Source organism: Dermacentor variabilis, chromosome 7 (assembly GCF_050947875.1).
Source record: "Dermacentor variabilis isolate Ectoservices chromosome 7, ASM5094787v1, whole genome shotgun sequence".
Taxonomy (NCBI): domain Eukaryota; kingdom Metazoa; phylum Arthropoda; class Arachnida; order Ixodida; family Ixodidae; genus Dermacentor; species Dermacentor variabilis.
The window spans coordinates 101,100,341-101,123,377 of NC_134574.1; the positions used below are offsets into that span (position 1 = coordinate 101,100,341).

At 47.2% G+C, this 23,037-nt stretch overlaps 1 protein-coding gene across 1 annotated transcript in view; it reads right to left on the reverse strand.

Moving 5' to 3' along the window:
* Positions 1–12,638, reverse strand: part of LOC142586987 (homeobox protein Nkx-2.1-like) — a 35,961-nt gene extending 23,323 nt beyond the window's left edge. The window contains exon 1 of the mRNA XM_075697857.1: positions 11,938–12,638. Coding sequence (XP_075553972.1) covers positions 11,938–12,358 — 421 coding nt within the window. The 5' untranslated portion in view covers positions 12,359–12,638. The remainder of the gene's footprint in view (positions 1–11,937) is intronic.
* Between the last annotated feature and the right edge of the window lie 10,399 nt (positions 12,639–23,037).

Here is a 23,037-nt window from a genome sequence, read left to right on the forward strand (position 1 = left end):
TTAAACCGTACACATGTGCCTCGCGCATTATCAACACATGACAAGTGACTCGCTATAGCCATCGACACGGTTTTGACAGCTGCCCCTGTTTCTGCGCATGCCTGCTCACTATACATACAAGGTCTTAATTCGCGTCGTCGATAATGTTGGGAGTCAGCGTTGCATGTGTGTTTTTTCTTCGTTTGTCCCTGTATCTCGCGCTGTTCTTACTTCAAACGTGAACTGCCAACACGCCCAAGACTCTACCCTTCATGAAATGAAGAGGACGGAATGACAATGGTGGAACAGCTGCTACATGCACGATGACGATGCAATGACTACAATGGAATGACCACAATCACATAACGACACTGAAATCATTGCGAGAAAAGACGACGACAGTACGACCACGAAGGCACGACGACGGTATGACGACAACGACTGAACGACAACGAGACGACGGAGCCGGAATGATGACGAGGTCAAGGCAACGATGGCACTACTACGCTGGGACGACGATCCAACTGCATGTAGACGACGGCATGTCGACAACGGCACGACATTATATGGATGACGGCGCTGATACGACGACGACGCAATGATGATGACATGGCGCGAAGACAAACGCACTTCGACAACGGTATTACGACAGTGGAGTTACATCGACAGCAAGACAACGATTGAACGACCACGACGATTGCAGTACGGTGACTGTATGACGACGACGTAATGAAGAAGTTGGCACGACGGCAGTGAGATGATGACGACGGTATGACAACGACGGTTCGAAGATGTCGGCGCGATGACGACAGTGATGGCGATAAGATGACGACAACGACGGCGTTTTGGTGTTGCTGCTCACGTCACGCTCACGTACATGCATCGGCTGCCGCCCCGGGTCGCCTCAGTTGCCACTATATTCGATGCTTCACTGCACTATGTACCGGTCAATCGTGCAAGGCAGCCAGCAACCAGAACGCGATAAGTGGGAGAGAGAGGCAAAAAATCTCTTTTTGGGAAACTAAAGGAGCGGAACGCGATTCGTGCTCGGGAACACTGTCGATCCACCTCCATTTCGGGAGCAGGGGGCAGTTTAAGTTCTCTCAAAGCTAGCCTTGTATGGTGTGCGTGCGTGCGCGCGCGCGCGCGCGTTTGTGTGTGTGTGTGTGTGTGTGTGTGTGTGTGTGTGTGTGTGTGTGTGTGTGTGTGTGTGTGTGTGTGTGTGTGTGTGTGTGTGTGTGTGTGTGTGTGTGTGTGTGTGTGTGTGTGTGTGTGTGTGTGTGTGTGTGTGTGTGTGTTCTTCTAGCAGTTCTTCTAGCTCGACACAGGACAGCCTACATATATGGAGTCGGCGTGTAAGGATATAAACCGTCGGCAAACCTCTGTGGCAGCACAGCCAAAGCTACACGCTTTGAAGAAGTTCTCTTGTGTTACCACGCAAAGTATTCTGCCGACATTTTGCTGGCGGTTTACTATACTATAGGAGATCTTGAAGGACCAGGAAAACCAGACATGGATACCAGTAAGCTAAAAAATTAAGCATATCTTTCGCATTGTGGAAATCGATGTAACCGAATGTTTCTGTGCTGTTTGCGTTCATTGACGGTATACGGCGATCATGTTGACGACATACGACAGTTGTGATGCGACATTAAATGTTACCTTGCCTGCACCACTTGTGTTTGTCCACGTAGTATACACAGAACACAGAGAGACGTGTCATTGATTCACTCATTTCTTCAGTGAAGCGAATCCAAATGAGCAATGCTTTCTGACGACGCATTTTCTTCCGCCCGTGTCGTGTCAGGTAAGCTGCCACGAGCGCAGAAGGGCAAGATTGATCACCCGCTTCCTGACTATATAGTCATCTGTACCATTCCCCTGCATTACAGGCTTCCTTCCCCACGGAATTACGCAACGAAGGAAGAAACGCCACCAGAACATTCTCACTGCAACAAATATGCACCTTTAGGCGTATCATTCCGTTAACAAACCGAATTAATTTTCCTCGATTCTTTCACCCGCTTTCATACTCGAACAGGGGCGTTTGTCATAGAACGCCGACTGGCTGTTTCAGGCGCACGCGCCGTCGCACAACAGCTTTGCGGCGTAAAAAAAGCTTTTTTAAAAAGATGCTGTTGGTGGTGGCGGCACGCTGCTGCATTTCTCCGCCGCTCAATAGTTTCTGGTCTCTCAAAACCTACTCGGCATCCACGGTATAATGCACATTTCAATGCCGTACGCTTGCAACGTATTATGGCTGCTCTTATGCTGCTCCCACGATGACTCCGCAGTTGCAGCTTCTGGGATAATCTAGTTTGACTCAGAACATCAACTATACCAAAGGTATTTTTTCTTCACCCTCTCAAGTGGGTGGTGTCCCTATATCATGAGACAGTTGCTATATAGCCTGCTTCTCTGTCTCTGCGTATATATGTGGTGTTACATGTGCTTACGCGATTACTAATGACAGTGTATCTCCGCGGGTGGCAAAGCAGTCATTCTCGAAAGCCAGTGTAAAGCGGTGTTCGCGCACAGACATCTCATGATTGATAACATTGTTCCCTCTGCTCGCCACACGAGAAGCCGCGTCGTGACAAGTATAAAGGACGATGCATGCCGTTATAGGCGAGTTTTGCACGTTCAAACACAGCAAACTGCGGTTGTATTTTTCCATCTGCCTAAAATTTTTCTTCCCGTTTTCTGATGTCTGCTTTCGTTTGCAACGTTGATATCGTAGTGACGGGCCGCCGTGTCTAACGTACGCCGCTGCGTGCTCCTATAGGATGAAGCTCAAACGCCGTGAATTCGAGTGAGAAAAAAAGACCCCCCCCCCATTTTATTCTCTCATCGCCTTGTATACGCATCCAAGCACAGCATCACCTGATAATCTCGCGACTCGTCTTGTACGTATACACGTCCAAGCAAAACGTGCTACGATCAACGACAGGCGTCGCTGTCGCCGCTCGCCGTGTCTCTCACGTGGCGTGGCGGGTCATGTGTGAAAGAGCAATCACAGCGCAGAAATGTTCTCGGACGATGTGATTTCGTAAAGAAAGCAGTGGCGTAAGATTTGTTATCGGAGCGAGTGAATGCATAATTTTTGATGCTCTCATAAATGTTGAATGTGACCTTCCGAACGACCTGAATATATTCTTGCCATACATCATCATCATCATCATCATCATCATCATCAGCCTGGTTACGCCCACTGCAGGGCAAAGGCCTCTCCCATACTTCTCCAACAACCCCGGTCATGTACTAACTGTGGCCATGCCATGCCTGCAAACTTCTTAATCTCACCCACCCACCTAACTTTCTGCCGCCCCCTGCTACGCTTCCCTTCCCTTGGGATCCAGTCCGTAACCCTTAATGACCATCGGTTATCTTCCCTCCTCATTACATTTCCTGCCCATGTCCATTTCTTTTTCTTGATTTCAACTAAGATGTCATTAACTCGCGTTCGTTCCCTCACCCAATCTGCTCTTTTCTTATCCCTTAACGTTATACCTATCATTCTTCTTTCCATAGCTCGTTGCGTCGTCCTCAATTTGAGTAGAACCCTTTTCGTAAGCCTCCAGGTTTCTGCCCCGTAGGTGAGTACTGGTAAGACACAGCTATTATATACTTTTCTCTTGAGGGATAGTGGCAACCTGCTGTTCATGATTTGAGAATGCCTGCCAAACGCACCCCAGCCCATTCTTATTCTTCTGATTATTTCCGTCTCATGATCCGGATCCGCCGTCACTACCTGCCCTAAGTAGATGTATTCCCTTACGACTTCCAGTGCCTCGCTGCCTACTGTAAATTGCTGTTCTCTTCCGAGACTGTTAAGCATTATTTTAGTTTTCTGCAGATTAATTTTTAGACCCACTCTTCTGCTTTGCCTCTCCAGGTCAAAGAGCATGCATTGCAATCGGTCCCCTGAGTTACTAAGCAAGGCAATATCATCAGCGAATCGCAAGTTACTAAGGTATTCTCCATTAACTTTTATCCCCAATTCTTCCCAATCCAGGTCTCTGAATACCTCCTGTAAACACGCTGTGAATAGCATTGGAGATATCGTATCTCCCTGCCTGACGCCTTTCTTTAATGGGATTTTGTTGCTTGCTTTATGGAGGACTTGCCGTACAACAGACAGCTTATGGAAGACAGGCCACTGCCAGGAAGATAAAGGGGTGCCTCTCTATAGCTGGGCTCCTGGCGCGGGCGGGTTTTCACCTTGATTTCGGTCGGGCATGCTTTTGGTAATGCAGCGTAAGTATATAGACGCTTTTGCTTGCGCTTCTCGACGCGTACTGCGTTTCGGTGGAGGCGCTTCTGATATATTCGTGGAGAACGAGGGCGCTATTCTGCACGTATATCGGCGAATTCCGCCATGTTATCAAATTCGTTAATGGAGGCACTTGGAGCCAATCGCAGAGGTTGTAGCAGCCCCGTGAGCCAATCAAAGCTGGCAAGATGGCGGATTCGACACTATATGGCCGAATTCGCTGCTATATACCGAGACTATACAGCACCGCCAGTCGCGGTGGCGGTCACGTGCCGAAACGAAATCGGCTTCTGATTTCTGCGCTTAAGTATATATGACACAAACAGACAAGTCGACAAAGGCCGCGCACACATATGCGTGCCAAGCGATGTAAGTAATGTGCATATATATATATATATATATATATATATATATATATATATATATATTATGCAGTCGACAGCGATATGTGAAAGGAAACGCCGGCTCTTTTGAAAGCAACAATTAATGATTATCATCATCATTATTCTGTTTTATGAAACGACTTAGCCTTGTCTCGCGTCATCAGAATCTATCACATTCCTTCAGATTTCCTAATTTCATCGCACCGCTTAATAATCTGTCGTCTTCGACTACGGTTCCCCTGACACACTTGGCCACTTGCTATCATACACTCGGCGCATGCGCCGTTACAAGCCCGCCACTCTAAGAACCATAGTTTCCCACGAGTACTACATGAGGGAAATCGGGCGCTGTGATCGTTCGGCTATCAAGGGATTGGTCGTCATAGTAAACGGATTTATCTAATGTTCTTGCTTGCGGTTTTGAAAGTTCACATGACGTTATTTATTACGCTTTAGCTTCCTAAATGTCGAAGCACTCTTAATTTTCTAAGCAGAGCAAGGCAATTACTCTACGCGCATGCGTAATAATTACGATTTTTTGCGTTTACGGCGCGGTATGTATGTTGCGGAAAGTCATCGATTGCCCGAATTCTCTCTAGTAATTCTTGAGTGTTTGTAACTCCGTGCTTGTGTCTTTGTGACCTTGAGTGTCCCATTTTGTAAGTGTCAAGCGCGGATTTCGTAGCTTTCGCATGTACGTGGCCATCACCATTGTTTGTCATGTTTGTCTTCACGTTCATTTGTCGGGGCGTTTTCTGAATAAATGGCTATAGGTTGGCGTCCACCTCCTGCTATCTTTTTTTCCCTTTTTTTTCTGCTCAACGTATGATCCTCGCACTGGCTTTAATTTCTAGTTTGTTACGTTAGTATGCCTACGCGCACTGCCGTCTTATGTGGACTAAAAATGATCAGGATGTATGTACCGAATAATGAATAGGTTCTTCTGGAAGCGTAAAAACAGGAAGCGGACCCGGGAGAGCCCTAACGGGGAAACAAGAAACGAAATAGATTTCGTATACCCTCTGCCAAACCCAGCACTGTGTAGGACATAGAAGTGTTAGGTAGGATACACGGCAGTGATCACAGCCAGTGAAGTCTAGGATTGCTCTCAGTTCGAAGCGAGAAAGTGCAAAACGAGTGAAGAGGAAGCAGACCATCTATAAGCATGCAGTCAAGGGAAAACTATAGATGAGTTGAGGCAAAAGTGCTCGCGAACAAATATGCGACTTTAAAACAGGCAGATGAATATATCATATAGATGAATAATCTGTATCTATATAGTCATTTCAAAACCTGCAATGGAGGTTAGAGGTAATGCACTAACTAAGACAGCAAATAAATAAGCTCTCCCAACTAAAGAAAGAGGTATTAAAACAAACAAAATATAAAAGTGATGATAAAGAAACTAAAGTGATATCTGGTAATATAACATATGAATGATTGAGAAAGTAGGGGAAAGTTGGGGCAGCATGAAATAAATGAGAAGACTTGCTATAGGAAAGAGGAAGATGCATGCATTGAAAGCACGACAATGTCAGCAGCATTTTTGATGATGCAGTAAAGACAGCAGAGGAATTCTATACCAAATTGTACAATACTCAGAGCAGCCACGTAACCTTGATTGAAAGTAATGAATAACAGGATACAGACAGGATACAGAATTTAGTTCCATGTATTGCTGCCGTTGAGGTTAGAAGGGCTTTGCCAGACATTTCCCGGCTAAAAGCGACAGGAGACGTTGGAAAAATCGTCGATTTGATCAAAAATGGAGAGGATGTTATACTCAAAAAGCTTGCGACCCTTTATTCACCATGCCTTAAGACTTCACGTGTACCAGAGAGTTGAAAGAATTCGAACGTCATACTAACTCATAAGACGGGAAACGCGCTAAAGTATTGAAGTAATATGGGCCTATAATATTGCTTTCGTATTGTACAAAGTATTCGCCAACTGAATTTAGTCAACTCGGAGAGTATTCGGGCGTCAGAAAGGGGTATTCAACAACGGATCACAACCATGTCATATCAATCAGGTGCTTGAGAAATCGGCGGAGTACAAGCAGCCCCTTTATATATCGCTCTCGTGAATTACGAAAATGTGTTTGATTCAACAGACGTACCAGCAGACATGAATGCGTTGCGTAGCGAAAACGTACAGAAGGCATACGTAAATATCTTAGCAAATATCTGCAAAGGCTCAACAGCTGCCTTAACTCTACAAGAGAAAAGCGGAAAAATACAGCTATCAAGAAATGGATTAGGGCAAGGAGGCACAATCTCTCCAATGCTATTCACTGCGTACTCGGAAGAATTAAGTATTCAAGCTATTAAACTGGGAAGGCTTAGGAGTAAGGATCAAGAGCGAATATCTCAGCAACCTTCGGCTTGCAGACGACATTGTCCTGTTCAGCAACACTGGAGACGAATTACAACAAATGATTGAGGACGTTAACCAAGCAATTGTACGAGTTAGGGTTGAATATAATACGCAGAGGACAAAGGCCATGTTCGACAGCCTAGCAAGCGAACGACAATTCATAATTAGCAGGCGCTCTCTAGAATCTGTGCAAAGAGTACGTTTATGTAGGCCAATCATTCACAGTGAACCCTGGTCATGAGAAAGAAATTTACGGAAAACTAAGAATGGATTGGAGCGCACACGGCTGGAATTACCAAGGCAGGTGTTTACCGCTGTTTTTGAAATAAAAATACCTGCAGCACTTGCATTCGACCGGTACTATAACATATGTGGCAATAGTTTGGAGGCTAACAAAGAAGCTTGAGAACAACATAAGGACTACGTAACAAGCGAAGCAATGAAAAATATTATAGCATAAGGTTAAGAGACAGGAAGACGGTGCTGGTGGATCAGAGATCGAACGGGGGTAGCCGATATTCTAGTTGAGATTAAGAGCTGGAAATGGGGAGGAGGCAGCTGGGCAGACTATGTAAGTCGTACAGGGCATATAGCCGGTGGATTATTATAGTCACATAATGGGTGCCAGGGAAGGGAAGCCCAGTCGAGGACGGCAGAAAACTAGGTAAGGTGATGAAATTAGGAAATTTGCAGGCATTAGGCGTGTTCCGCTGGCCCGATACAGGGGCAGCTGGATAGCACTGCATGAGAGGCCTTCGTCCTGGCAGTGTACATAAATATGATTGTGATAATGATGATGTTGCAGGTGTCACGGCAAGCCGGTTGGTGCTGTTCGAACTGCTCTTATCGGACAAGGAGATAGTTGGGGCGCCACATCAAAGCGCTAACACATTTGCGTGTTAATAATTTCAGGCACCAAAACTCCTCGGGGGATGTCGACCCTGCACGGCGAGTTTCATAGTTGTTGCTTTCATCAGTATAGAACCCCATCCATGAACAAATGGTATGGGGACCTGTTCCAAGGACGATCGACCTATTAAAAGAGACACCTACAGACGTTGCAAATGCTGGTGGCATATGTATAGGCCGTTCGCACCATGTAACAGAACACGTGCGCGCGCACACGTCTCCCGGAATACCGAGAACAATCACGGCCATTTCTGCCGAGACCTCAACTCCTGGCCGTCACTGTAGGCTTCACGACATCTCGCTTTTGTGTGCAGTTCACACTATGTTCGCCTGCAGGCGAACATAGTGTGAACTTGGTGACGCTACAATGACGTCACTGCCACCGCGATATGAAGGCGAAATTTGAGAAGGGAAGGCTGGCATTTATTCTGACCACTAATATATCCGACTTCTTTTCGCCAACACCATGGAAAAACGTTATGTATACCGAGTAAACATTTTCTTTTGCATCATTAAGCGTGCCAGATTGTAGATAACACCCTAAGGTTGTGAGTTATAGACATATTTACACCGTTTTTCACTTTTAAGGGTGTAAATTATTTTACAGTGCGTTTGGGTCCTTTCTGCGGAGAAAAAGTCGACAAAAGTTTCCGCGCTGTCTTCTTCCTTACTTTGGAATGCAACGTGATGCGTCTCTTTGTTAAAAAAAAAATCTGTTAATAAACCTCGAGTATACACTGCCAAAATTCCCAGAGCGTACGTCGCCATTTGTCTTTCTTGTGTCCGCGATGACGCATACCAAGGCGTCACCTAAGTGGTACTGACCTATTCGCTATATAGAACAGAAGCGTAATACACCGGAATACTTATTCCTTTTTGCAATCTTTCTCTTTTGGGTCCCTTAAGTGCACATCAAAGTGCACTTCAGTGTGTGCAATCGAAGCACACAGGCGCGTTTTTCTTTTTTCTTTTTTTTTTTTTTTGCATTCCAGACTCATATTGGAAGGAAACTGCCATAACTGGGAACCGAGCGCGCCGACTTCACTGTCGGCATCCGAATGCCACATCTCCTTTGCCAACGCGAATACTCGTTGGACGAAATTCTTCCATGCAGTATGCATGCTTGATAACCGCCACATATACAGCTGTGATACGTAAAAGGATCTTGTCGATGAAGGCACGGCAATTTCGTATTTCTTCAGTGTGAATGATGCATTTCGATATTTTTTTTTTGTCACTACAAAATTTGGAGGGCGGCACTGTGAATGTGGAACAAGATTTGCAACTGAGCGCGGGGGTTCGAATCCCGGGGTCGCGGCGGCCACATTTCAATGAGGGCGATATGCAAAAAAAAATAATAATAATAAAATAGAATAAACGCCCGTGTGCATCAAGCATTGGGCGCACGTTAAAGAACCCCAAGTGGTCAAAATTAATCTATAGTCCACCCTTACGGCGTGCCTTATAATCGTACCGTGGTTTCGGCTCTTAGAACCCCAGATTTTACTTTTTTTTTACTGATGGAATTATCGAGGCACCGAACCACGCAACCTAGGCTATAGGCGTAATGCTACCAACAAGACTCACATTGCATCATCTGTGACTCACTGTCAAACACTGCTGTCATATATAGGCAACGTGACAATCGATTTCGACACTTGATGGGAGGTCTTTCGTAAGGTTTGCATGACGGCTGAGATCTAAACCGAACGAGCCCGTATTAAAGCGCGATACGAGGCCCTTTCTTAAAGTCGTTTTCCGACGCATTCTTTAAGGAGATTGCTGCTTACGCCTCCTTTAGTGCTTACCCTTTCTTTAATAACATCAAAGTTATGACCCTTGTGCTGCCTAAACATAAATCTTTCATGAAACTAGACGTTGTATAGGGTGCATAAACACAATTGTGCCCATTGTCGTCAGTTGTTGAGAATGTAATTAACAGCTTTACTAAAGCTTAATTCGCTCCACACGGATTCCAACATATGCGTTCGATCTGCAAGAAGTTTATTTGTTTGGTGCGACGTGCGATAAAGCTATTTTCTTCTCAAGTTCGTAAATTTGCGCTGTGATAGTGCCGCAGTTACTAGAAGACGACATTGCAAAATGGATATAATAATGGGGAAAGAAAAGGTAGCGGAGAGTTGGACGAAAAAGCTCGTCTGGTAAGGTAGCACGTTCAAGAAAGAATAACACAAAGGCTTCTGATCACTTAAGAAGTTACAAGTTAATCGACGTCTTGGAACCCGTACACGTTTTTCGTTCACAATGCTATACCACATGTACCACCTAAATTTCAATTAGGTTTTGCCTTGGTCAGTAACTAGCAGGCTTTGTGTTTTACTCTATAGAAAATAGCGGATTTAAGCTTCAACAGCCATGTCATCTGATCCAAGAAGCTGCTTTGGAATACATAATGATCACTATGACGGATGTGAACTAGATGCATCCTGGGCACATTCAAATTATCGGAAGTTGCTAAGCAAACTACAACTCGAGGGTATAAGTCGCAGATATTTACGCGCAATAATCCGGAAGTGTACCACATGACTCGTTTAAATAGTGTTTCCGCTGCAATTTGGGCAATTTAGTAAGGCAACATCATATATAAGGTTCCCATCATGAGGTTCATGCTGTGTGCATGTGCCGTTTTTACGTCGTGCCTGACTGTCGCTCTGCAACTCGAAACCTTAACAGTGCTGCGACGTATATAGTTATGTAAAAGGAATGAAAATTTTGTCGTTGGCTTAACACTATTGCCCCGAAAAATATTACATTTCGCGCACGTATTCACACCTCCTATACTTTCAGTCGTCATGCTTCCAGCGCATGCGCAATTAACGCACTCACAGTAATCGCAGTGATACAGGAGCTGGCAACGACAGCTAAGAGACCTAAATCCGTCTGGTCTTGGATACTGGGCTTTTTTGAAGGCAACACCAATAACGAATTTCAACCTGTCCACAGATTTCCCCGCATTCCACCAGCCTTTCAGTTCCTTGGAGGCAACTTCGTGTATAGGTCGCAGGTAGCCAAGATCCCAGGTTCGTCCTCACATATGTATACACTGGCTGATGTATCCGTTCTGCCGTGTTGCTATGTGTAGTATATTATTTTCCGCCCGTCCTTGGCACTTATTGCATTAAGTGCACGAAGCTATATACAGTGTCCGCAAAGTTAATAAAATGCCGAACGGCCTCTCGATTTCCTAATGGTGTAGCGATTGCCAATAACTGTCAATTTCAGTATGACGGAAACGCCTGATTGTTATCTCGCATGGGCATTCTTTTCGCATAGAGCTCGAATGCTCCCGTCTGCACCATTAAATTGGTCCTCTGGAAGTGCGGGACCATTGTTACCTTCTTGACAGCCGAATACAACAGAACACTAATTCAGTTCATGACAATACATGCCAGACTGTCCCGCTACAGCCTCTATTGAGTTATATGGGTGCACACTTCACGAAAAAAAAAAAAATAAAAACCGCTCGCAGTGTTTCACGATGTTGATCAACACGCAGATATATGTTGTTCGTGGGCACGAACGCAGCGACAAGCTCACTAGTGTCGTTAGCCTCTGACACTGAAGACCAGGTAAGAATAGAAAAGTGCTTAAAAAAACCAGGGAGGTTAAGTTTCTATAAGCATATGCATGCTCGGCATGCTGCTCTGGTTTGTTGGCTGAAGAGTCAAAAAGCGTGATTGCGTGCTCAACATATTATTATACGTTATAGTGCCCGTGGGCGATTATTTGAGTGCGAGAGATGGCAACGAGGCGAGTGGTCCTTCTAAATTACCCAATATGGCGGAACGCGAGCGCAGTTACATTATACCGCACAACCATCGTGGTCGATCGAACTTTCCGCGTCCCTCGTGTTGATTGTTGAGCCGGCCGAGTTGCCGCGGATGCCGATCACACCGAAAGGAAAAGGTCTGTCGAGCACGGTCGAGCACTCTCTGTTCTGACAGCGAGCGGCGCGCGCACAGGTCAAGGGGTCAAGTGCGGAAATAGTGTACTCACTGGCAAAGCGCGGGTCTGGCGCCGTTCCGTACCATCCCGCGGCGGCAGCCGCGGCCGCAGACTGCCGCATCGGATCGGCGTAGTGACCCGTCAGGTCCGGCGGGCCCGCGCCGTACTGGGATCCGGGAAAACCCTGCGAGCCCAGCTGCATCCCGTAGTGACTGTTCATCATCAGGCCTCCGAATCCGCCGGTGGCGGCCGCGCAGCTGACCGTCACCGTGTCGTCGTGGAAGTGCTGCAGCTGCTGGACCGTGCTCACGTCCAGGGGGCTCAGGATGTCGGACACCGAGAACGGAGTGCTGTTGTGGCCTTGCAGCAGCTGGCCTTGGCGGCCCGGCGGAAGCACTGTCGTGGTCGTGTCTTCGTCGACGTCCTCCTGGTGTCGGTGTAGAGGCGTCTTCCGGGCGGGACTCATGGACATGTCTTGCCGCTGGCCGAAACCATGCCGGCGCCTTGGCGCTGCCTAGCCTCCGTTCGGCCGGCTCCCATGCCCGCCGCGGCGTCGGCTTTACTTCTTTTTTTTTTCTTTTGCGTGCTTCGAGATTCGTCTCTTTCCCCGATTCGCGCGGGCCGCAACGAGTCTTCCCTGTCGCGGTTCTCCGCTCGCTCCTTGTTCTTGCTTCCTTTCCCCTTAGGGAAATCTCGCCGCGTCTTCCTCTACTTTACCGCCTCCTCCCCTCTTCCTCCGGAGAGGCACGGCCGCCATCTTGGCGCGTCGTCGTCGTCGGTTCGGCGCTGCTGGTCTCGGATGCTCGCGAGGCTCGCGGCTAGGGCGGCGTCGTTGCTAGCTGCTTGCTGCCACGAGGTCCCACTCGGCACTGAGAGGCCCCTCTTCGCCGCTTTAGAGGGGGCTTCGAGTGGCGATTTCTCTTGTTGTGGAACACGTGCGTGTGCGTGCGTGTGTGCGTGCGCATGTGCGAGCGCCGCCTTGTCGAGGCTCGTCCACACGCCGAAACGGCGTGTGACGCGAGGGTCGTCGCAACGCGCACCTCCTCCGTCGTTGGACCCTTCTCCTCTCCCAGCCAGCGCCTGGGCTTCAGCGTTGGCCTCCGCTTTTCTTTCTTTGCTTCGGTATTACTCCGTGTGATTTCCCCTATTTCGCTTTCGCCCTCGCCCGCCCACCTCCCTTTCCATTCTCCCTTCGCGTCGCACGGTTTTTGAGGAGGGGCCACCGTCGGCGCCACATCGTTGTCAACGGTTTCTCTTTTGTTGTTTTGCGTTTGTGCGTACACGCGAGGGTGTCGAAGTGGGGCGTGGCCTCAGAGAGACAAACGTCGACGATGCCGTTGACGCTGGAAGCGACGGCGGCGACGAGCGATGCCGCGTAAATCGCGGAGTGCTAGGATGCAGGCATCGTCTCCCCTAGTTCTAATGCTTGCACAGAGAAGTCGCCCATACTTTTCCTGTACCCGAAACCCGCGAGCACGAAGAATAACCGACTCGCTCGCCTTGGGCCACAGCTGCGATGAGCCTAAACCTCCGGAATCGTTAGGAAGCGAGCGGTTGCTACGAAAAGGAACAGATAGAGGCGGAGCCTGCGACCAGGTCGGGGGTGGGGGCTCCGCCTTCACCCGCCGGTTACTGTGGCACAGCCGGACACTTTGCGTATGGCCGCGGAGAGAGGGAATCGAAGCCGTGCGCGAAGCCGAATCGTATCAACATTTCTCTCCCTTTCGACGCTCTCGTTCGGATAATGTGTCAGTCTCCTCGCGCCGTGCAACCCGTATGCCAGGGCCTGCTGCTTGCGAAAGGCGTGGCTTCGAACTCCGCGCTTGATTGATGGCTGTCGTCACAGGGAGAGGCGGTGAGCTCGGACAGCCCCGCCCCGAGCGCGTTTTTCTTTCACAACAAGGCTTTTTGTTCGTAGCGCTTCGTGAGGCGCCCGGGCACGTGTGTGTCTTGTTGGCGTGTCCGTTGACGTAGTTAGCGGCTGCCCGCTTTCGGGATCGCTAAGTACATACGCTGGTCTCTGGAGAGGCTGGCTATTTATCGCTTCGTCCCTCCAGGGTATTGTGGGGACGGTGTAGTCCTCGGTTGGTGGCTGGGCGTTCTTCGAGCGCGTGTCTGGCTGGCTTGTGCGGTCGCGTCTCTTCGTTAGCGCCGTGCGGCCCTGTATAAACGTCTGGCAGCCAGAGCTCTCCTACTTCCCCCCTCCCCCCTTGCCCCTTTCGCTTAATAATCAACTCTGAGCATAAGCCCTGTCGCGAGCAGTGAACGATGCTCTCTCTCCAGCAGGGGTACGTCGAGTCAGAACCGTCTGTAGGGTTTAGTTCTTTCCGGACGGGTTACCACGCTTCGTCGGAACTGCTAGGTTGTGTTCGCTCTGACTTAGAACGATGTTCACGACATGCTCCCTGAGAACCCGAAGGAGTAGTTCGTGTCAGGGACTTGGCGTGTGTGTAAAAATAGAAGAACTTATACTATCTTTCATTGACAAGATATTTCATGTGGAAAAATAATTTTAAAAGGTTGCCAGAGCCACTGCTTCTCATACTGGCGGGAGAGAGAAATCTCTTTAATGAAATGCAGAATTTTTTTCTTTCCTGCGCATGTGTATATCACCTCTACATGCGGCGCACAGGGCAAGATATGTAAATTTGAACATCAAATTATAGAAAGTTTTCGATCTCAAACCCACAATCAGGCCGTGAGAGAGCCCGTACAGTTGAAAGCACAAAATTAATTTCGAGTGCTTCGTGCTATTCAGCATGTGCGCCGAGCTTGGCATAAGTGGGCGTTTCCACAGCCACGCTTAAAGTCGAATCCTCTACCTTGTGTTCAGTTGGATAACGCAGCGGCTAAGTCATCGTGGCGGTTGCGAAAAGGGTTCGGGGCTAAAGTCTCTTAAATAAGAAAGCTTACGCATATAAGAAAGAAAAAAATAGACACGTTGTAAGGAATAAGACGGGAAAAGGTTCGGGGCTAAACTCTCTTAAATAAGAAAGCTTACGCATAAAAGAAAGAAAAAAAATAGACACGTTGTAAGGAATAAGACGGGAAAATACCGCTGCAGACGAAGTTATATCACTAGTAAAACTTTTCGGCCCTCGCCCATCGAAAACAGCACAGCGGAATACATTCAACGCGCTTGAACATTACTTTGAAGAAGCAGAGACATTGAACGTGTGCTATAGGTGCCACATTGGATATATGCAGTTGTGTAAACGCAACCCAATTTACGTTAATATGCATTTCACTTGTATTTATAGGTGCGCTTGTGGGCCACGTACAATACAGGATTGTTTCTCGTTTTTGTACGCCCTGGTGTGTGTGTCGAAACACCGTTACCACTATATTGTGTCTTTGTGCGTTTGTTTTGTCGCCTGTGTATTTTTCTTGTGTACGCCTGCTCATCTAGAACAGCGTGTGCTGCCTTTTTATGTTTCAGGTACTCATTACACACCTGCGTGTAGCGACTCTCTTTCTCTCTCTCTCTCTCTCTGTGTGTGTGTGTGTGTGTGTGTGTGTGTGTGTGTGTGTGTGTGTGTGTGTGTGTGTGTGTGTGTGTGTGTGTGTGTGTGTGTGTGTGTGTGTGTGTGTGTGTGTGTGTGTGTGTGTGTGTGTGTGTTATGGTATACCGTGCAATCTGTCCTCGTATTTTGTCTCTGTTATATACCATGCAGTAGGCCTAGGACTATACAGTGTACTTCATTTACTGTCTTATCTAACTCTGCGCTAAATTGTCCGGACCTGTGAGGATATTTTTTTTTTTTTTGCATTGCGAATGCGAAACAACGCTAAAAAATACGAGGACAAAGAAAAAGGTAGACGTGACATGCGGTGGCATTTCTTATTTTGCAACTGTTTCTTTTTATTATACCATTACATGAAAAAGAAGGTCACCGTCACCATTATAAGTGATTGAAGCTCTCGTTTGTTTTGATTTCACTTGACGATAATATTCTAAACCTTGCCGTTTAGGTATTATAGAAAAGATTTATGGGGCTCTGAAGGGCATGCCAAGTGGTACAATATTCTTTGAATGCAGTGGTGCTTACGAAAGTTACTCAGTTTGATTAAAATGATAAGTCGCCTTGACTGCATAAGTAGGCCGTTCGTACGCAAACTGTGTTCTTTGTTGTTTCCGACGCACTTAAGCTGTCGTCGCGTATATCTGGTGAACGCGTTACTCGAAAGGACGCTATATGTGATATCGAATTTACGTGCTCAAGAACAGATGAGTATGCGGAGGGAGAAGGTGACGCTCATATCAAGTAGCTGTAGGCTGATTAAAGGTTAAAGCTATGGGTGCGGGCTATGCGAAAGTTCAGAGAGTCCGTGCGTTGGCGTTTCTCAATTTTGACACCCTGAAATTTTTTTTCGGCGTTGCCCCCGACGCACACCAGCATTCTCGCCCCCCCCACCCCCCCACCCCCCTGGAATCGCGGTCGTTAATTAATTGCGAGCGGGAACTGCGCCTGCCAACCTGTGCCCAGCAACGGTATACGTATGCCATAACCACTTAGCCGCGCCGCCGTGTTCCAATGCAACGTTGGAACTTAAACGACGCGAAGCTTGTTTGAATTAGCCAGGTAGCAGCATTACACGACGGGTGACGCGAACACAGGTTCGTCGCCTGCATAGCCGTGAGCGCCACGAGGACAAAAGACGTTGTATGACACATGGCGAGGGTGCAAGGTTGACGAGGAGCCGCGTGCGCGTACAAATGCGAAGCGTATGTATAAATACATTTAAGGTTTCATGCATGCTGCGTCATGGTGGTACAGCTATCTTGGGGGACCGGTCGAGAATGGCATACATCGTTTGACCAATTCAGCAAATCCAACGCCGAAGTTGTCTGTGCGGGTGCACATATAACATGTCCCAAGCGGTATGCTGGGCCAGACAGCACCAGCAGCAAGTTGTTTATCCGGGTGCACATACCAGCAGCGGCTCAAGTTGTCCGTACATCCGCAAATACATCCCGCGAGAAATAGACGACAAACGCCAGACCCATGCGACGAGACGAAGAAAGCTCCGCTTCGAAATACGTTAACACGTTTAGGCCATGCGAAAGGGCAATTTTCTTTCATGCAGATTGATACTTATGCGACGTAAACCGACGAAGAGTGCATGCAAGTTTTGTCCATGAAGGCATGCGTGCCTTTCGTCGGTACAAAACTTGTCTGCCCTCATCGTATGTTTACGTCGTGTCAATTTGCATGAAAGAAAATGTACGTGCACATAGATTTCATTTGTCTTCTGTCCTGCGTACGGTTATCTCGTCGGTTCGAAGCATGGTTATAACATTGCACACGACGTATACATGTTTATTTTTATTTATTTATTTCTATTTCATCATTAGTACAGAAGGAGGTCCCGGAGTTACAAGAACTGTCAGGGGACCTCCTATTAGTAATTTAACAATGCAGGAATTAATACATTATGGCAACATAGCAGCGACAGACATCAGAAAACACAAATTTAATGAAAAAATAAACAAATACAAAAAGTTGCTTACAATAATTGACGTTCAAAACACAAGCAAATGAAACCAATACAGCGTATGAATAAATAAATATGTAGTAATTGACAAGTTATGGAAACATAGGAATGACACATGTCAAAGAACACGGGGTTAATGTAACAGATGATTAGAAACAAATATATGCTTACAATATGCAAAGTACAAATGTTATATAGACTATGCGACAAAAAATTTAAAATGCCTAAGAAAGGAGAAAAAAGAAGACAAAGGAAGATATAGAATAAGACATGTTCACTGTCTTCCTCATATTCTAAGCATGGAGTTACTGTGACATAGTTAGTAGCGCAAACAAAACGGAAGAAAAGGTGGGACAGGACAGAGCGCTAGACTTCAACTGTCTCAAGTCCTTCTACTGTCCTGTCCCACATTTTCTTTTCCGTCAGCCTTGTTCGCTCGAGTAACTATGTCACAGCAACTGCATCAACACAAACTAGCCCTACTTTCTGCGTTAAGCAAGGAACTGCAGGGTCTCCGGTCATATCTGAAAAGGCCTTCCTTGAAAGGGAGCAAGTCCTTCGGGAAATGAAGGACGATCGCGTCAACCACCCGATCGCCAGTTTCACCCAATCTTCGAACACATGTAGTTTGCATACACACTCACACAACCTCTTCTCCTTCTAGGCGTTGAACGTGTATAGCATATATGACAGCGCCTTGAAACGTGCGTTTCAGAAACGTCTTTGGTGCGCAAGCATGCCTTCTTTAAAACATGGAGGAGGGCTTTTAATGTCCGCTGTGTAGACGTCCGTCAGGGCCAGGAGGTTAAAGTCACTCAGCTATTAAAAGTGTAAATGCGTAAACGTGCAGCACATAGGGAACCCTTCCTCATATATATAAGGTGTCCCATCCTATGTTAGCCAAGCTGTTCAACGAAAAAGGAAAAAAGCTGGATTTAAAAAACATGGTGCAAGATATGAGTTTAAGGCCTACGGTGTTCTGTCATATCAGACCGCTGACGACCGAACACCTTATAGGTCTTATAGTTGTATCGTGTGCCACAGTTTTCTAAAATCTTTATTTTCGTTGAACAGCTTGGCTAACGTTCGCTGAGAAACACGGTGTGGGAAACCGCGTAATCTACATACCGCCAACATTGCTGTACTTACGTTCCTCTCCTGATCGCAAGTGCCGAATAAAAATGTCTAAACAATTAAATCGTATTGGTACAATTAACTCTATTCGCGGCGTACACTTACGTGATAATGAATATTTACTACTTTCCTGTGAAGTATACTCGAGCTTCTCGGCAGCATTATTGAGCCCTATACCAGAGTAGACAATGGGTGTTTCACAACAAGAACGTATGATTTTGACTATGCTCAGGTTGTCGAACTCCTCTATTTTGAGAACGGTATTTCACGTGCAGCATTTTTTTTAGTGCAATGTTGTTATGGTTTGCCACCACAATCTATTCGTACGACGTGTCCCATTGTTCAGTGTCCACGGAATCCCCAAACCGCAATGTCCGCGGCAAATAGTGTTGAACCATGCTGAAGTACACGAAATGCTTTTTAGGGCTCAAACTAGAAACACATGCATGTAGATGTTTGTCTGAAGCGAAATCAATTTGCGATGGTTTCTTGCGAAACAGGAACTGAAAAAAAAAAACATAAACATTATGAACACGGTAAGGGCGGAAGTGTCCTTCACGGCGTATAATTTCCAGGACCAACGACCTCCGAACTTCGCCCCAACAAGTTTAACAACTTCCGGCAACATCACCTTCCCCTACCTTACAGAGTGCCCACCGCTCTGACCTTGGCTCCATGCTTTGTGGACAAGCGAGTAGTATATGCTCATTCGTGCACGCATTGATTTGAGCCCACGCCTAATCACCGCGACTCTCCTATGCTCGGAGCCTGCATATTTTGTCTCCGCAGTCAGGCGTACATGCAGTGGTCCCGAAGCTTTTCAGATTCGCGTCGCATCGCTTCACTGTTCTCAACAGAGCGGGAAAGAAGCGCCCGGAGTTCGTACGTACACGCAGTGGCGGTGGAGACCCTCAAATTGCACGCATGGCGCACCACGAAGTATAAAGAGAGGCGGCGCGTCGCGTCAACACAAACACCATTTCCATATCTCGGAGCTCGTTCCCAAAATGGTTGTCCGTCACTGCATCTCGAACCCCGTGCGTCGTCGTCGCGTTCTCGAATGAGCAAGCGGACGCATGATACCGGAAGTTGACGTCTTGCCATCCACGTACGGCAACTACTCCCTCCCTCCCTACCAGGAGCTCTCTATTCTTGCCTTTACTCCTCTTTTCTCCCCCGTGTCCTCTCTATTGTCCCCTTTTAATATATTCCTCGCGTCCTCTTTTTAGTCAACTGTCGCCTTTTCTTTTTTTCTTCTTATTCTTAGTGCTTGGGCGGCAGACGACAAGGACGAATACGACGAGTGCCTTTTGTGCGCGCTCATCGCGCCGTGCGACCCCCCTGGTGGCGGAGGGGAGAACCCGTGTGTGTCTGCGGCCCTCCGCGTTGCTTAAGATGTCAGCGGGAAACAGAAATAAGCGTGTAAGAAATAAAGAATACGTACGCTGAACGACGATGCAGTGCCTCTGACGCCGTTTACTCAGCCGATTGTATGTAGTCTCCCTCCCTTCCCACTTTCCCCTCGTCTGCCTCCTTCTATACTTCTGCTAGCTTACATCCCACCTTCGGTTGGCCGTCTGTTCCGCAGGGAAGACGAACTAAGCACTCCCGAGTCGAATTATTATTGCTCTTTAAAAAGAGCGGATAGTACCGCGCGGTCGCCAAGGAATATACCGGTGTGCGCAGATTGGTTGAGCTCGTTACTTACGGTTCGGCTCGTTTCGCGGGTCGTTTTGTGCGTTTCGTGCAGAAGTGCTTCCCTTGATTCTCTTTTTCTTCCTTTCCTTCTTTTCTGTTTCTTTTTTCTTGTGTAGGCTTCCGTGTTCCTCTGGAAAACGTGAGGGCGGAAGTTTACGTTTCCGTCCAAGCGTATGTGGTTTGTTATGTTTTTATTGGTATATGGCCCCTTTGAGTCACTTGATTATTTTGTTCGCGCATGCCGATATATCGATGTTTGTCCGGCTTTTGGATGAACGACCGAGACAGAAGTACGTGACAGGACGCTGTATAGCTAAAGAAAGCGGTTGTTGAATGACGTGCATACATACGTGTACAAAAGGAGGGTGTCGTTAGTTTGGGTAGAGGGACATATGCGAGTGTGATTCGCGTGACCATTCGCGGAAGTATTCGGGGTCTCATCCAATTCCTCGTCCTTGCATCGCGCGCATAAATAACGGCTCTCCTGGGGAATATTATGGTTTGCGTCGTGGTTGAACGGCGACTTGTATATAGGAGAGAAGACAGGAGCGCGGCTTTCACAGACCCGTGAACTCGAGTCGAAGATGATGAGGTCGTTCGCGCAAGAGACGCGGGTTGGGTTGTCGACCTTGAGTGCGTGAAGCTGGAGCAGTTGTACTTAGTTTTATGTTTTCGAATCACCTTTGGGTATTGCAGTATCTGTAAATAAAAAAAAATATAGTGTCAGTGGCTGCACGGTTGAATGCCGCCGAGATTCATTGCCTCTTGAGTGCACGCGGGCATCCGGGAGCTGAAGGGCATGTGTGTATGTATGTCAAGTGTGCTAAGCGCTATACATTGAACAGGCGTGTATACGTGCAGCGTTAGCCTTGACGAGCGCCTAAAAGGGAGCAGGAGCTTATTAGCGGATGCAGATACTCGACGACAAGATGTGTCAAGGACGCGTATTTACCTGATGCAGGGTCTGAGAAAGCTAAGTGCATTTGATATATATATGTATGTATATATATATATATATATATATATATATATATATATATATATATATATATATATATATATATATATATATCGCAGTGTTGTGATATATGGTGCCTTCTGCTTTATGGGTGAGACAGTAGTTGTTTTAAGGATGACATCAATCTGTCGCACGCGTACATAACCGTTCTTATGGGCTGCTGACGCGCATGGCGTTTTAATATAATCCAGATATATATATATATTTTTTACATTTTTACGGTGACACTCACGCAGGCAAATACCCGTTGTCATCTCTTTCGCAACAACCCACATCGTAGCTGCCGGCGCATACTTCAAGCATGGCTGGGAGCTGCCGCGTCTTCAGCGGCTGACGACTTCATCGTAAGGCTGTTTTATATCTGCACTGCAGGCCGAAGGCCTCTTCCGACACTCTCCCAACGTGTCACGTGTTGTATATCATTATTAAGGATATATATATATATATATATATATATATATATATATATATATATATATATATATATATATATATATATATGCGTTTAATGAATATCTGCAAGATGTGTGGGTGTGTGCAATCGAGAAAGTGCCCAATCTTAAAGTTCAACTGGAACAAAATTTCGGGCACCCGCCGTGGTTGCTCAGTGGCTATGGTGTTGGGCTGCTGAGCACGAGGTCGCGGGATCGAATCCCGGCCACGGCGGCCGCATTTCGATGGGGGCGAAATGCGAAAACATCCGTGTACTTAGATTTAGGTGCACGTTAAATAACCTCAGGTGGTCAAAATTTCCGGAGTCCTCCACTACGGCGTGCCTCATAATCAGAAAGTGGTTTTGGCACGTAAAACCCCAAATATTATTATTATTAAAATTTCGGGCAGCGTAGGAATCCATAGCGGCCAATGTGCAAAACTTTACGTATAATATAGAGCGGGATGCATCCCGAAAAGCTCGCAAAAATAGACGTTTTGGATATCGAATCTGTAAAGGTAAAAATTGAAAAAGAAAACACCGCTCTTGCCACTCGCCACAAGTCTCGCGTGGTCCAGAATGCGCGTGGCTCCTGGGCATGCATGACCTCCGAGATTGGAGGCGGCACCCGCGGGCCTCAAAAACCTGCTAGGTGATGCGGCGGGGACTTGCGTCATATCCGCTAACCACCAGGTGCACGCGTAATCGATTTAGGTGTTCTTGAAAGGCTGCTAATAATAAAAAAAATGACGATTAACACTTCTGCAGCTCTGCCAAGATTGCTTCTATATAGTATATATAAACTTATTACCAACTTATCCAAACAAATGAAATATCGTTGTGGTTGGCGTTTGACCCTCGAGATGGCGGTTGTCTCCGCTAACCGACGGCATTTGTTGAGCTTTAAATAACTGAGTCCGAGGCTTCCGGAAAGGTCACAACGCGAGTTTAGGAAAACTTGGCGCTTGCCCTTACGCGGCCCTGACCGGTGCAGTCAGCCAATGCTCGACCTGCACGATTACGTGTGTGTGTGTGCACACCTGAGCGCTGTTCAATTCTTGTGCGGAACCCCCGTATTGTTCGTCCATCGGGCGTCCGCGCTGGTGCGCGACCAATGTCCGTCTTGTGTCCATCACACTGGGCTGCACACGCTGCTACTTGACGCCCAACGCAATGTTGAAAAAAAAAAGGCAGATAGAAAGTTACATAAATAAAGAATGGGGAGGGGGGGGGGGGGGGAGTCTAGTGGCGCGCGCGTCGCAAGACGCTCGGTGCAATAGGCAGAACGTGTGCAGAGCACAGCATAGCAGACTCCCGAGTCCGGTGGCGTGCGCAGAGACACTGCAGAAGGCACTATAGACTGCACCGCATG